Source organism: Anabas testudineus, chromosome 4 (assembly GCF_900324465.2).
Source record: "Anabas testudineus chromosome 4, fAnaTes1.2, whole genome shotgun sequence".
NCBI classification, from domain to species: Eukaryota; Metazoa; Chordata; class Actinopteri; order Anabantiformes; family Anabantidae; genus Anabas; species Anabas testudineus.
The window spans coordinates 12,447,179-12,461,788 of record NC_046613.1 but is presented as its reverse complement, the minus strand read 5'-3'; the positions used below and the strand labels follow the sequence as shown (position 1 = coordinate 12,461,788).

Here is a 14,610-nt window from a genome sequence, read left to right as displayed (position 1 = left end):
ATTATTAATAATTTATTTAAATAGAGAAACATCGCTGAAGAGAGAGAGAGATAGATAGATGGATAGATAGAAATCTCTTTCATGACTAATGATTATTATCCATAAATGTTTTTGAAGCCTGAAAAGCACAAAACAGCTTATAAAACACTCCAAAACATCACTGCCCCTTTCAGGGATTATAAAGCTGCAACGATTATTTTACAATTTGACGATTTTGACTTTTTAGCTTTTCTAATGTGAGGATTTGCTGATTTTTGTCACAGTAAACTAAATTTTTTTAGGTGTGTCTGTGGGTTTGGAGAATCTGTAAATGACACTTTAAAAACATTTTAGGCTAAATATTTATCATCAGATTAATAAATATTGAAAATAATCAGTTCAAACTCCCTTTGCTAGTTGACACTGACTTTAAATAGTTTTTATTTTTTGACTTCTGTTTGTAATATCAGCTGTTCTCTGACATGTTGGTCAAACTTGGCCTGGATGTCTTAATCAGTGTCTTCTAAGCAGCACTCCCTAAATCTGAGAGAGGGGGGGGGCGGATGAGAAAGTGTCTGTGTGGTAATGGGCTTACTCTGCTGGCTTGCCACAGATTCATCGGTGGCAACATCAGGTTGCTGTCATGATTCTCTCGCGACAAAAGAGGAAAGCGTCCATGATGTTTAACCAGCTCAGTCGAGGTCAAGAATGCAGCCTGCTGGTGAGGGAACAAAATTCCTGACACAAGTGATCTCTCCTCCCTCCTTTTGAAGTGGGACCCACTGAGATCTCGGAGCACGGCAGCTCTCCGAGTCACAGAATCTCCACTCATATCCCAGACTGGCCTAACCTGGAGGGTCACACCAAGTTTACTTTCTCAGAGACGTCGGTCGTGCCCAAAGAAACAGAATCTATGCAGCTTAAACTGTTGGTCGTTCACAAAGGAAGGGTCATCTCTCGCCCTCTGCCTCTCTCTGTTCACACTACTGTTTGTTAATGACACAATAGACATGCAAAGTCTTTTTTTTTTTTTTTTTTCTGGAAAAACAAAACACATTTTCCTTGCAGCCATGTTACCAATCTGATTAAAATTCTGGCTTTGAAATGGGTCTGAATTCTTAAAAGGGTCTTAAAAGGAAACCCTCTGATCCTCTTCTGTGCTTTAACGTGTACGACAACCCTGGGTGCAATGCAAATTACATTTCTGCAAATTTAAAAGAAAGAAAATTCACAGGCCTAATTGAATCAATCAACCAATAACTTGCAAGAAAAAGATACAAAGGTGTTCAACAAAAACCTGTGTTGACTGAATTATTTAAACTTGAATAATTAGTTGTGTGTTAAGGTAATAACACTTTTCACTTTCTGTCTCTGGTGGTTCAGCACAGTTTATCCTTCTTTACTGGCCTGACTCACTAGAAGAAGGTAAAGTCATCAGTGAAGTGAAGGAGTTTTTATGAGCCCTGCAGCAGGCCTGTGCAGGTTGAATCCCATTGTCTTATATTATTTATGGGTTACTCCACATTTGTCGCTTTGATTTTGTATTTTCATCTAATTCATATGAAAAGCGACCATGTATGATTAGTTTGGCTTCATTTGATTTTATGTTCGATTGAGGTTAAAAAACATTCACATATTTTGTCTTGAGAAATTCCGCAAGATTGAGACACTTTTTTCCCGCAGCGTGTTTTTTAATGAAGCCGCATTTTAGACAAATCTCCGCTCATCCGCTGCCGCTTGGCGCACAGTGGCGCAGGGGGCGCTCCTGAAACTGCGCCTCTGCGGGCTCCTGGTCTTTATTAAAGACTTCAATATTACATATTATCACATATAATCATATTACATTAATATGTGTCAGTAATAAATGTAGCTCCGGCGTTTGGAAAATAAAGTTTGAAAACCACCGCAATAAAATAAAGACAACGTTTATTTTAGTTTGTGATGTTGTCACCAAACAATAAATACATTTGCGAACACGTTTATGAATAAATCGTTAATATAGTTAATATTAGTAAATAGTTTAGAGCATAATTTCATAATAAACGCTTATTATTATCACATTGTTGGCAGAAGACTCGCACAGCTGTGACCACTGAGGCCTGAACTTCGTATTATTGTGCTAATAAAGTAGATTTAATAATGACTGATTCAAACAACCAGGACCAGAAATCGCTGCAGATGTATTGTCGGTGTCCTGTTGCCTATAACTGTGTTATCACTGCAGCCATCACCAGCCTCTGCCGGCGTGTTGCTCAGTTTATTTATAGTCAGATCCGTCTCCTTAAAACGCCATAGAGGCCTTAGAAAAACCTGTGGTATTCGGATTATCAGCCGCATGGGATAAAGCAATAAATGGGCCAGTGGGGTCTTGAATGGGTGCAATGGCGTGAAGGGGAGTAATTACAGCTTCATATTAATTGTGTTTTTTTTTTTTCCTCTTTCCGAGCATGCACACACACACACACACGCACACACACACACACACGCACACACACACACACACACACTGGAGCGGAGCGGTGGTGACATCTAGGAGGGCCAAGTCTTTGTGCTGAACACTTCAAGTTTCAAAAACAAGGCCAATTGAAGCGGCGGAGCTCAAAGCCGGCACCATTGTAGGCGACCACATTGAGTTTTGATTGGGGACAATGGTGTTTCTCAAATTTCTTGCAAAAAGAAAGCCATACTCCATCTGTGATCTCAATGAGCGCCTATTCATGAGCTTCCTTCTTTTCTGGGCCATTCGTTGGTGGAGAAAAGGAGGCAGATGTGGAGGGATAGAGCAGGGGAGAGTGCGTTTTAATTGGATGCGGTGTGTATGTCTGTCTCTGTCTTTTCTCTCTCTCTCTCTCTCTCTCTCTCTCTCACACACACACACACACACTCACTCACACTTATATGCCACTATAGGCCTTGCAGAAGGGAGAGCGAGAGTCCAATAATCTAGCCGTGTTGATGAATACTTGTAGCCCATTCATTAAACAAAGATAATCCCTGCCAACGTACCTTAGGGGCACAAAACGGTATTAGAGTGTGTGTGTGTGTGTGTGTGTGTGTGTGTGTGTGAGAGAGAGAGAGAGAGAGAGAGAGAGAGAAAGCTCTGGCAAAGAGGGGCCCTTCAGATCGTTGAAATATTCATACGCCATGACAGGGTTATCCCCCATTTACAAATAAGTGTTATTCTAGCGGGTGAGGAGTGATGCTTGAGAGACCTCTCTCTCTCTCTCTCTCTCTCTCTCTCTCTGCCTCTTCAGCTCAAGTGGCTCTTCAGCACATGACCTTCCTCAGCCAGCCCTGCTGAAGTGTAGCCCACTTGTTTGTCTTTGTGACTTTTTTGCGAGGCTGCAAACAAACCACTCTCCTGTCTGTGGAGTTTAGTGGTTGAGGGCTTTTTTTCTAATACTACATCATAATATAATACTACATCATAATATAATACTACATCATAATATAATACTACATCATAATATAATACTACATTTGAGCTACTTGACTCGAGTCGGTGCATTTTGTTTTATTCTATTGCTTCACTTCGTGTCAGAGGAAATAGTTGTCTTATTTATTCCGTTTTATACATGATGATATATTTATTAAATAGGCAGGAATATCTCGGATACATAGCATCAGTAAAATGCTGCTCCTCTATTCAGTCATAGGATAAACAATTACATACTCTCACGGGGACAATTTTATCCTAAATATTTTTTCCTCTTTGTGCATTTTGCTCATCACCTTTTTGTCGTGAAAAGTTCTTTCATCATTGCTACCTACTCATGTATGCTGTGATTTTTATGCAGGCCATATGTATGTGGTGAACTATACTGTAATCATATTGTGATGAGGTAATAATCACCTGTATGACTAGAAATCAACAGGATTTATTAGGCAAACATTTGGTTTCAAACTCTCTACGTGTGCATATGACAACATAGAAAGCAGCTTATAAATGTCCCCAACAGTGTGTTCCATGTGTCTCCAGCCTCACTGCACTCCTGACTCTGTCTTTAAAGGAATGCATTTAGCCTGATCCATTTCCCCGGCGCAGTGGAGCTGGTGTGAAGTGGCAGGTTAACAGCCTCTTGTCTAGAAGGCCGGGCCTGCTCGGTGTGCCCGTCAAGCGTGTAAATACTTCTGTGAAAAACCCCGTGCGTCTCTTTTCTCCGCGGCCCCTTGTCTAACTGCTACTCTAACCTCTGCCTCTGTGTGACAGAGCCGGCTGCTGCAGCGGGAGAGCGCGGGAGGGGATCCGGGTCCAGCCGGGCTGCAGGCGGGGTAGCGGCAGTGGGAGAGGCCGCTAGAAAGCCGCGCCGGGGTGCAGGGCCAGCGGAAACATGCTGCTACATATGTTGGGTCAAGCATGGCCTTTGTTGTGATCTTAAAAGGGTGTTAAAAACCCACTCGTCTGTAGCCTTCCTGAAAGAAATGAAAGCATCGCATAGTTTTTTTGATGCATCGGCCTAATGAAGTGGTTTAAAGAATGTTGGATTTTCGAAGTGCTCACAGTCACTTTTAATCGTGCGGGGGGCATTTTTAATTGGGTCTGGAGGAATAATAGTGAACCTAATCCTTATCATAATGCCTATTTTTTTTAAAAAAAAGGACTTTCCGTTATGGGCTCAGCCAAACTAAAATAAAAAATAAAGATAAAATACTGAACCAGTAACGTTTACGCGCCTCGGATGAAATCAGCGATTTAAGCAGAGCCGGTGTTAATTTAAGTGAACACCCTTCAAAATGAATTCGCTTGTGATAATATTAAACAGCACAGGAGACTTATCAGCCCTCTGTGGACAAATATAGCTCAATAAACACTTGTCAAGTCCAAGTAATTGTCACGTAAACCCGCTCTTATCACCAGTGGAAATTGTGCGTAATGACTAAAGATGATAGGGACGTTTTAATTGTCTTTAACTGTTCCCCTCGTACAACTCACACTAATGACAAATGCATGCTGTTTTATTTTTAAATCCTTCGTCCTCAGTTGAAAGTATACGCCTTAATCTCTCCAGTGAGAGCTGGGCCTTCTCTGCACTTTGCAACTATCACTTTGTGCCATCCACGACCGGCGGTTTCCATTCGACTCCGATCGCCGCCCATGCAGATAATTACTTTGAATGTCAAAAAGATGTAGTTTTAATATCGTCTCTATTAGCCTGTTGGCTAGGTAATTAAGGTGCAGATGACAGCGGCGAGGGAAACAGATGGCATTTGCTTACAGTGATTCAGAAAGTAAACAATGAGCCTGGGAGGGGAGAGAGGCAGGGCTGCACACAGTCGCTGCCGAACACCGAGCAGCCATTTCTTTCTGCAAGTTGTTGTTCAGTCACACTATTGTTATCATCCTCCAAGGGACAATTGTTGATTTAAAACAGCAACAACAACACACCTATAACTTTTTAATCTGATTTTAAATAGCTGCACCGGTTGTCTCCCGGCTGAACAGGTGAGGAGGCAGGTGGTCTGCACCAGGTGCCCTTTTGTAGCTGTGCGCGGCGCGGACTTTAAATCTCATTTCAGTGTGATGGTTTGTTAATGTGTGGAGACGGGAGGACGACGGAGCGACGCGCTTCCTTCACAGAGTTTGTTAAACAGAGGGAAATGTGTTAATCCCGTTTATCTTTCACGGTTACAACTTTAGAAATAGATAAATGCAAAACGAATAAATTAATACATCAGGTTCACATGTTGTACAGATAAATATACTGTCGATCAGTGCTGACGATTACACTTAATTACACCGTGTGCGTCTAATTTATTTGACTTATTATTATTATTATTATTGTTGTTATTATTATTATTATAGTTATTATTACTGTATTAGTATTAGTAGTATTAAACAGTTTTAATTACTGCACGTCCCATGAGACGGTTATCGCCTAATTAAATCAGCTGTTTATCTCGATTTTTATTTATGCTACACATTAAACTAGATAAATAATATGTTAATATTCAGTAATTAGGCAGAACAAAATAATAACAATAATATAAATGACTAAATATTTATCCAATTGTTACACCCGCTAAATGTTGATCTGTAAATAAATGATACAGCCTTTAATCTTAAGAGTTTAACATCTCATAACAAGAATAGTTATTTAGAGGAATCTGCGTGTAAATATTTAGAACACATTTTTTAAAGTTCAATATTAAATATATGGTCAATACCAAATGGTACATTTTGTTTTTTTAATTTCTGTAATTCATGAAATGAAAAATGAATGATTACGCACAAACGTGGAGGCTGAGCTAAAACTAAAGAGTTGATAAAAATAAAATAAAATAGAACAAAACTAAATATGAAACAAAAAAAAAATCATTGAGATGTATTCAGAACTTGTGGTGATGATGAAGAAACACGTTGCCAAAACGAAATAAAGACACAGAACTGCGGTGAGGCGTGCACATTTAATATCTGAAAACAGGATTTCACTCCTTCATTTCGTCTGCGGAGGTAAAGTTACACAGTTATTTATTCATTCATGACGTTTTGTTTCTTAAATACTATATGAAACAAATGTTTTAACTTTAGGTTAAACTTATAAATTAGTAATTCCCAGTGTAGAGACTCCGAGACTGGATTAGAAAAGATTTGGCCCCGGGTTAAACCCTGCGCCAGTTTTCCTGGAGCGGACTGAACCGTGAAGTTTACAGTTGACCATCACTGACAGCTTCACTTCCTGCAGTCGATAATCTGCAGCTGATATAGACTTTTTTCCTCCTGCAGAGTAAATTTCTCCTCTTCTTGAATCAATAAAAGAAATCATACTTACCTTCCAGGTGGGTGAGGCTACAGCTTTACAGGCACGCTTCATCGCTATTTGGAGGAAACTAATTTGAAATGAGTCTGTAATTAGTAGCATGACGCGGGTTTTGGCGGTGCCACATCCCGACAATCATGTCGCCAAGTGATACAGAATATTTCTTAAGAAACGTACAGAAAGTAATTGGAAGGGATCAAAATGTTCCTTCGTTTAATGACTACTATTTAGGTTGTAGTGTCCTATTTGGCAACACATCATGCTGTGATCAACCCCAGTAAATTGAATAGCACAGGCTATTGTTTTAAATCTATAAAATTTCCTTTTAGGAAATACACGACATCGATTTGAGCTTTCCGGGAACTCCCTTCAGATTCTTAACACTTGATATTTGGAAAAAGAACTCAGGTGGACACAGTTGAAAAAAGAGGCAAGCCAATCAGATCGCTCCTTCCCCCTTTGGCCAATGACAGACGCCACATTGTTGTCAAATTTGTCTAATGAAAACGCAGGAGCAACAATAGAGAGGGGAGAGAGGGATCTGTATCCACTCACAGTCTCAGGAGGAAGTTAGTGTCTCAGGCTGCAGCGAGTAACAACCTCGGCTCCTCCTGGACATTTTCAACTTTCTCCCAGGGAGGAATGGTCGCTCTTCTCTGCTCCTGCTCATTTCGGATTTAAAGTCGACTGTATCGCTCAGATTTCTGCTTCTTCTCAAGACTGTCGGACAGTTTCTGTCAGAGTTGATTGAAACTGATTGATTTTGGGGGTGATTCGAGATCATCGACTCAGCAGACAGACACCACTCACTTCACCTGTTGCCCAGAGATGTTGAGAACCGCTGACCAGATGTGATCGTCCCCACCACGTTTTCCTAAAGCACCTCGTTCAGATACCGCCGCTTTCTAGTTTTGGCCTTTAGTTTAGTTACGTCAGTGAAGAACTCGGGCATGGATCTGAGACCGGAGCTCCCCACAGCCTCGTCTGCCTCTCAAGTGCACCCCGGGGCGGCGGCAGCAGCCGCAGCAGCCTCCATCCCGGTGTCCATGGCCGGCAACCTCCTGCGCGGCCCCCCGCTCCTCCTGCGCGCCGCGGACAAGTACCCGCGCACCCCGAAGTGTGCCCGGTGCAGGAACCACGGCGTGGTCTCCGCGCTGAAGGGCCACAAGCGGTACTGCCGCTGGAAGGACTGTATGTGCGCCAAGTGCACCCTGATCGCCGAGAGGCAGCGAGTGATGGCGGCGCAAGTGGCGCTGCGGCGGCAGCAGGCGCAGGAGGAGAACGAAGCCCGAGAGCTGCAGCTGCTGTACGGCACCGCCGAGGGACTCGCCCTGGCCGCCGCCAACGGCATCATCCCCCCGCGTCCCAACTACGAGGTGTTCGGTTCCGTCAACGGGGAAAGCAACTCAGGTGAGTGAGGAGATCAAAAGCTCCTACAGTCCCTTTAAAGCACAGGGGGTCGGTGTAAGACGGTTAAAGATTCATATATATGATATTAGGCTGTTATTCAACCCATTTTATTAAAGTAGGCTGCAGGCCTGGTGGTTTACCCACTGGTGACTCCTGCTTTCTTAACATTAATATAAAACATATTAATGTTCCAGCTGTTGGGCTTTGTGATTCTGTTTTTATCTGAACTGTAAATTATAAATTTTCCTTTGGCCTCCACTTCTATTAACGCTTTGACAGCTTGTGTCTCACTTCTTACACACTGTGATTATCTCAACAGATACGAATATTCAGAAGTATGAGCTGTTTCCAAAAACCCAGCTGTCTGGATCCGCCACCCCTCAGCAGTCTGTGGGCAAAGCAGCGTCCACCGAGAGTGACTCGGCCCCGGGCATCTCGTCCCCAGACGGCCAGCATGGAGGTTCGGGTTCCGAGAACGGAGACAGCGAGTCGTTCGTCAACTCGCCGGTGTCCAAACCTTTGAAAGACGGAGAGGAGACTCCTGGCTCCGTCAGCTCCCTCGGCTCTGATTCCGGCTCCGAGACCGACAAAGACGAGCAGGAGCCTTCCCCTTCCTCTGCGGCCTCCCGGCACATGAACGCCATCGACATCCTGACCCGGGTGTTCCCCAGCCACAAGAGGAGCGTCCTGGAGCTGGTCCTGCAGGGCTGCGGCAAAGACGTGGTGCAGGCCATCGAGCAGATCCTCAACAACAGTGGCGCCCAGGGCTCCAACAAGGCCGGCACAGACGAGACGTGGACGGCGGAGAGGATGCTCCAAAGCGCACAGCAGCCTCCGCCGTCTTCCACATCCGCAACCACGCCGGCGAGGCCCATGTTACCTGGAGCCATGACGCTGAGTAATCGCTCGGCGTTTTCTCCCCTGCAGCCAAACGCTCCACATTTCGGCGCAGACCCCGGTACCTATCCTCTGGGCACCCCCCTGGGACTGAACCCGCTGCGGCTGGCCTACTCTGCGCACAGCCGGGGACTGGCTTTCATGACGCCCTACTCCACCACCGGGTTGATGCCCACCCTGGGGTTCAGACCCCCGATGGACTACGCCTTTAGCGACCTAATACGGGACAGGACAATGTTGCACAAGGAGCAGGGCTATGCCAGCGGCCTGTACGGGCCTTTGGTGAACAACACGCCGGACAAACAGTGAGGCCGGTGGATCGAGCGCAGAGACTCACTCATTGTATTTGTAGCCACAAGTGTTGAATGTTCTGGCGAAAATCTGTGATGTGTTTTGGCTACAGGCTGATGTATATAATAGGATTATCTGGCTTGTAGTCAATTGGTCTGAGAGGGGAAAAAAAACTAAACTCACTTATGTGTAATTTTCAAAAATAATTTTATATGTTAGGCTACAAATGTTTGGATGACATGAGTCTGATTCATCATCAGTAAAATAAGGTGAAACCGAAAACCAGTTTATAGCTTCCACTAGAAAACACGACCAACACCACACGTAAACATTTATTTACTGGTTTAAATGTCAGCTGTGCAGGATTTCAAATAAAGATTTATTAGAAAGTTTACGTTATATAATACGTTTTTAAAGCTCATCAATAGTTTTTCATCTGTTGGATAAAAACCAACCACAGTTTCCAAAGCAAACTTTAAATGTACATTTCTCTTCACACACACACACACACACACACACACACACACACACGGGACAACATTAAATTATTAAAACACGTAGCTTCCAGATGTTAACCCTGTTTCCTGTTGTAAAAGTTGAACTAATGATGTGTAAATGCCCCCCCCTCCTTTTTTTTCTTCTGTATTATTTCACTTATCTCACCTTTTTAGTTCGTTTCCAGCTGCCTGTATTATGTATTGCATTTGGTAAGATGAAATGCTCGATGCTGTATTTGACTTTTCATTTATCTGTTAGTCAGCTCAGATATTTTGTGACTAAGTGCTGGATTAAAGTCAGTTCCTCTTCAGATGTAACAAGCTGTGCTGTCACATTGTGTGAATATGCTGCAAATAAATGTTATTTTAAAGAAACTGGAAACACAGTTATTTATAGTGGTCACTGACTTAAGGAGAAATTATTATGGGACAGATGGATAAATAAAATAAAATAATAATGAAATTAGTTCTTTCAACCTTCAGAGGTTTTTGCGTAAACCTGCAGTTTATTTTGACAGAAAAAACACGTTCATAAAAAACTTTCCACGGGGCTTTAGCTCCAGAATAGAGTTTCTTTTTTTCTTAAAACGTATTTAAATTGCTGGACAGACACTGTGGTGTTCTCTATTTCCTCCTGTTGTTGCAGTGCTCTCCACACAGATTATCAGCTGTGAAGGAATAACAACATTTTCTGCTGCTTCTTATTTGACTGTTGTCAGGTTTGAACAATTGAATTGATCAGGATAAAGTAGCACACATAATTATTCTAACGAAGCTGCTGATAGAGTTGATCCAACAGTGTCCAGTTGCGTCCTGACGCTCAGTGACATGTGTCGTGTAACATTAGACTGGGAACGAGTTCATAATGAGGCCACTTCTGTCTGTGGAGCTGATGCTTTATTATTTATTTCCGTGCATTAAATAGGAAAACGTGCACGATCTGTAAATAATCAGAAGCTGCAGAATTTTGGTGACAAGAAACCGATTTGCACGTTTATTTTATTTTATCTTATTTTATTTTATGACAGTAGAACTGAATTCTTCTGTCTGCACGCTGTAAACCTGCCGACGGCGCAGGTTCAACTCCTGTCATTACTTTCTCCACCCACTCCAGCGTTTCTCAGAAAGCTACAGAAAGCTGGTCGTTTCCACAGAGCAATTGCGCCACCTGCAGGTCATGTAATATCACTACCGTCCAGTTTTCCCCTGTTTTTATTTCTGATTCAGGAGTTTGCACAGAATATCAATGTTTATGTTAATACTCATTAACACATCACACTTATTTCAGCCTTCAGTTTTTTACTGTGTTCAGTTTTAGTTTTTTAAATATAGCTGCTCTAATATTTTGTCAGACCTACATTACATGTTTTATTTTCTTCCTGGTATCTTTCTGAAGAATCACTAAGCTGTAGAGGCTGGAACGGTAAATAAATAAAGCAACTGTACAAGGCTGCTTAATGTGGAAGCTGTCAACTCCCGACACACTCGGGCTGCTGTGTGTAACACTGACAACACCACTAGATGACAGTCTTGTCTAACAAATGACATCTGTCGTAATGATATGAAAAACTGCACGTGACAGGTACCTACAGAATAAGATCTGTTAAATGGCTCACAGAGAAACACTGCAGCTGGATGCACTGCTGGGTTATTCCCATAAAGTAAGATTAAACACAACAGAAACCAGGCTATTAAAACACACACAGTGTTTCCTTTTTGTTTCAGTCAATCACCATTTGACAAACATATTTCATTAGTGTGTTTATGTGTGTGAACATTACTCACTACAACTACTCCCTGGGATTTAGTTTTGCAAGCTGCCATGCACACAGTGTCCTCTGCTGGTCATCAGTGTGCAAAGCAGCGACAGAGTGCAGCCTCTCTGCCAAACCCGAGCAGGATTAGGCTTGTTGCAGCATAATAAAGCTGATCCAACAGCAGTTGTTTTTTCTGTTCAGTTACCAGTGACATCCATGTGTGGTCTAAACAACAGACCATAAATGTAAAAACCCTGGTATGCAAACAGATAAACCAACAGATTACAAAATACCTGTCTAATATTGTGTAGTGCTGCCAGACCAGCTCTGACTTAACAAGATGGACCCCGCAAGACCTCTGATCTCTGGTATCTGTCACCAAGACATCAGCAGAAAATCCTTAAGTCCTGTAAGTTTTAAAGTGAGGCCTCCATGGATCCCACAGGTGCTCAATGGGGATTTGAAGGTCAGGGCAACAAACAATTTGAACTCAAAGCATCCCTGAACATTTATGCACTGTGGCAGGCAGCATTATCCCACTTCCCATCAGGGAATACTGAAAGACTACACTGCCTCTGTCTGAGTTTCCCACGTGATGTAAAAGAGAACATGATTCCTTTTGCTCCCCCCATATGTGCATTTGTGAACCTTGTTCCAGTTAGTTTCCAGTTCATAGACTGTCCCTTGCAAAGATGCAAGATGCTTGTATCCAATCTTGTTGCTTTCACTATTTGTTCACATCCCTTTTGCTCATTTTCCTGCTTCCAACATTTCAACTTCAAGAACTAACTGTTCACTTGTTGCCTAATGTATCTCACCTCATTCACAGGTGCCAGAGTAAGAAGATAGCCAGTGTTATGCACTTTATGCTTTGAATGCTGTGACTGATCAGTATGTGGCTGCAAAATATGTGATGAATTACCATGTGGAGATGCTACCTGCATCGCACTGCATCTACATAGTGTGTTATTACGGATGGTAAACAATTGATCCTTGTGGCCCCAGTGTGTAAAATCCAGCTGAAACTGAAGTAGCAGAGTCTGAGAAATATGGAAAGTAGGACGCAGGAGCATCATATTTTAGAGCAATGCAGGTCTGCTACAGTGAATGCACAACTATGTTTTCCATGCTCCTTTCTCTGTGTTCACTAATGAATAATTAGACACAGGCAGATAAATAGCCACAGGCTCCCAGAGCGGTGCAGAGAGAGGGAGTGAGAGAGAGAAATCCATTTAGGTTATTACTCCATACATAAAACCCATTTTCATTTTCAGAGCTGCTGTTTGGTTTACTGTCAGAATAACAAATAGATAACAGCAAAACAAACCAACACTGAGACAAAAAACAATTGTGCACATTCTGGACTGAATTTAGAGTCTTGACTCTAACAGCTCAGTAAACTCACCATAAAATGAAAACGTACAGTACGCACTCAAACATTTTATGATTTTGTTGGATCACCAACAACTGTGTTGTCTCCGTAATAAAAAATACAAAGGTTGGAAACAACAAAAAGCCTCATTTGTTCCTACACCGACTGTTTCATTAAAAAACACATGAATACATTAGTTTTATGCTGTAAGATGTTAATCTGAGACTTATTACTGTACTGAATACATAAATATAAACAGTCGTTATCTGTGACGACTCTTTCAGCTCCTATTGAGCTTAAATGTTGCATATTCCAAACATGCAACATGTTCGTATTTGTGTGTGTGTGTGTGTGTGTGCGTGTGTCCTGTGTCTGAGCAGTCGGGTGAGGAGTATTGAACGTGGGCTCCTCTGTGTTAATAACAAAACACTGTTGGATAGTATTGATTCAGGAATCTCATTTCCATCTGTACCTTGAAGGGTCCTTCCATCATCCTGCCCTGGAAACGCCCTTCACCACCCTGATCCTCCCACACCCCTCTTTATCACATATTTCCTCCTCTCTAATATTTATTTAGTTTAAAATATTAATAATATTATTTATTTTAAAAAGATAAACACATTTTTTATATTTTGCTTCCAGACTCTGGTCACTGAATTCAGAGAAAGAAGCAGGAGAGGGAAACTGTTCACAGTCATGAAGGTCATAAGGAAGCTGTGTATGACATGTGAATAACCCGTAGAACAAATTAGTACAAACAGGAACCTATTATATGTAAACACATTTGGTCCTTACATGGTGAGTTTGCCTCATAAGAACCTCTGTTGGGCTCATCATCAGTTCATCAGATTGTAAAATAGTAAAAAAAAAAATTAATAAAAGGCATAAAGAGAGACCAGCAGCACTTGCCAGCGAGTTATGTGTACTCGGGGTACTTGTACTCTGCAAGTACCCAGATGGCCTGTGTGTATTTATAGTGTGTTAGTTAAATCTGCTTCTGTTGGAGCCACAAACGCCACAGGCTCCTTCTTTCTGCGTGACAATTAAACAGCATAAAGCTGATGTTGGAAGAAAAACACATACCTACTAAATGTTTTCAAGAGCAAAGAAAGTGTGAAAAGCTATTTTACCCAGTTTCACAGTCCCAGTGGTCCCAGAATCAACGCAGCTCGCAAATGAACACGTACACATCCGATGGGAGCAAAAGCAAAACTGCTGTTACCAGTTTTCATTTTCTCCAATGACAGCAGGTGTGTACAGTCAGTGAAGCCGGGGAGTGTGTTCATGTGGTGGGTGGTGTGTGTGCACGCGCCTGGCACGGTGCTCGCGGAGATGCTTCATATGAGTTTTAAGGATAAATGGACGTCAAGCTGTGCCGACACAGCATGAGCACATTTAATCTCCTCAAGTGGAGAGTGTCAGTCAACACTGCCGGGGCAGATAAGGTGCGCTGGAATGTGAACATGTGAGCGTGCGTTGGGTTGTCTGTGATTCCTGTTTGCATGATGTGTTTGCATATGTTTCGGTACGCGTGTGCGTGAGTGTGTGTGTGTGTGTGTGTGTGTGTGTGTGTAAGTGCATGAAATCCTACAGGAGATGTCTTTCATGTCAAGCGTGATGAGCTCCCAACCCTTCACTGTCATTTAAAC

General features: G+C 42.5%; 1 protein-coding gene across 1 annotated transcript; it reads left to right on the top strand.

Moving 5' to 3' along the window:
- The first annotated feature begins 6,289 nt into the window (after positions 1-6,289).
- On the top strand, positions 6,290-9,708 carry dmrta2 (DMRT-like family A2). The gene is made up of 2 exons (XM_026344836.1): positions 6,290-8,147; positions 8,467-9,708. The coding sequence occupies exons 1-2, from the start codon at positions 7,688-7,690 to the stop codon at positions 9,351-9,353; spliced, it is 1,347 nt and encodes a 448-aa protein (XP_026200621.1). The 5' UTR covers positions 6,290-7,687; the 3' UTR covers positions 9,354-9,708.
- The last annotated feature ends 4,902 nt before the right edge of the window (positions 9,709-14,610 follow it).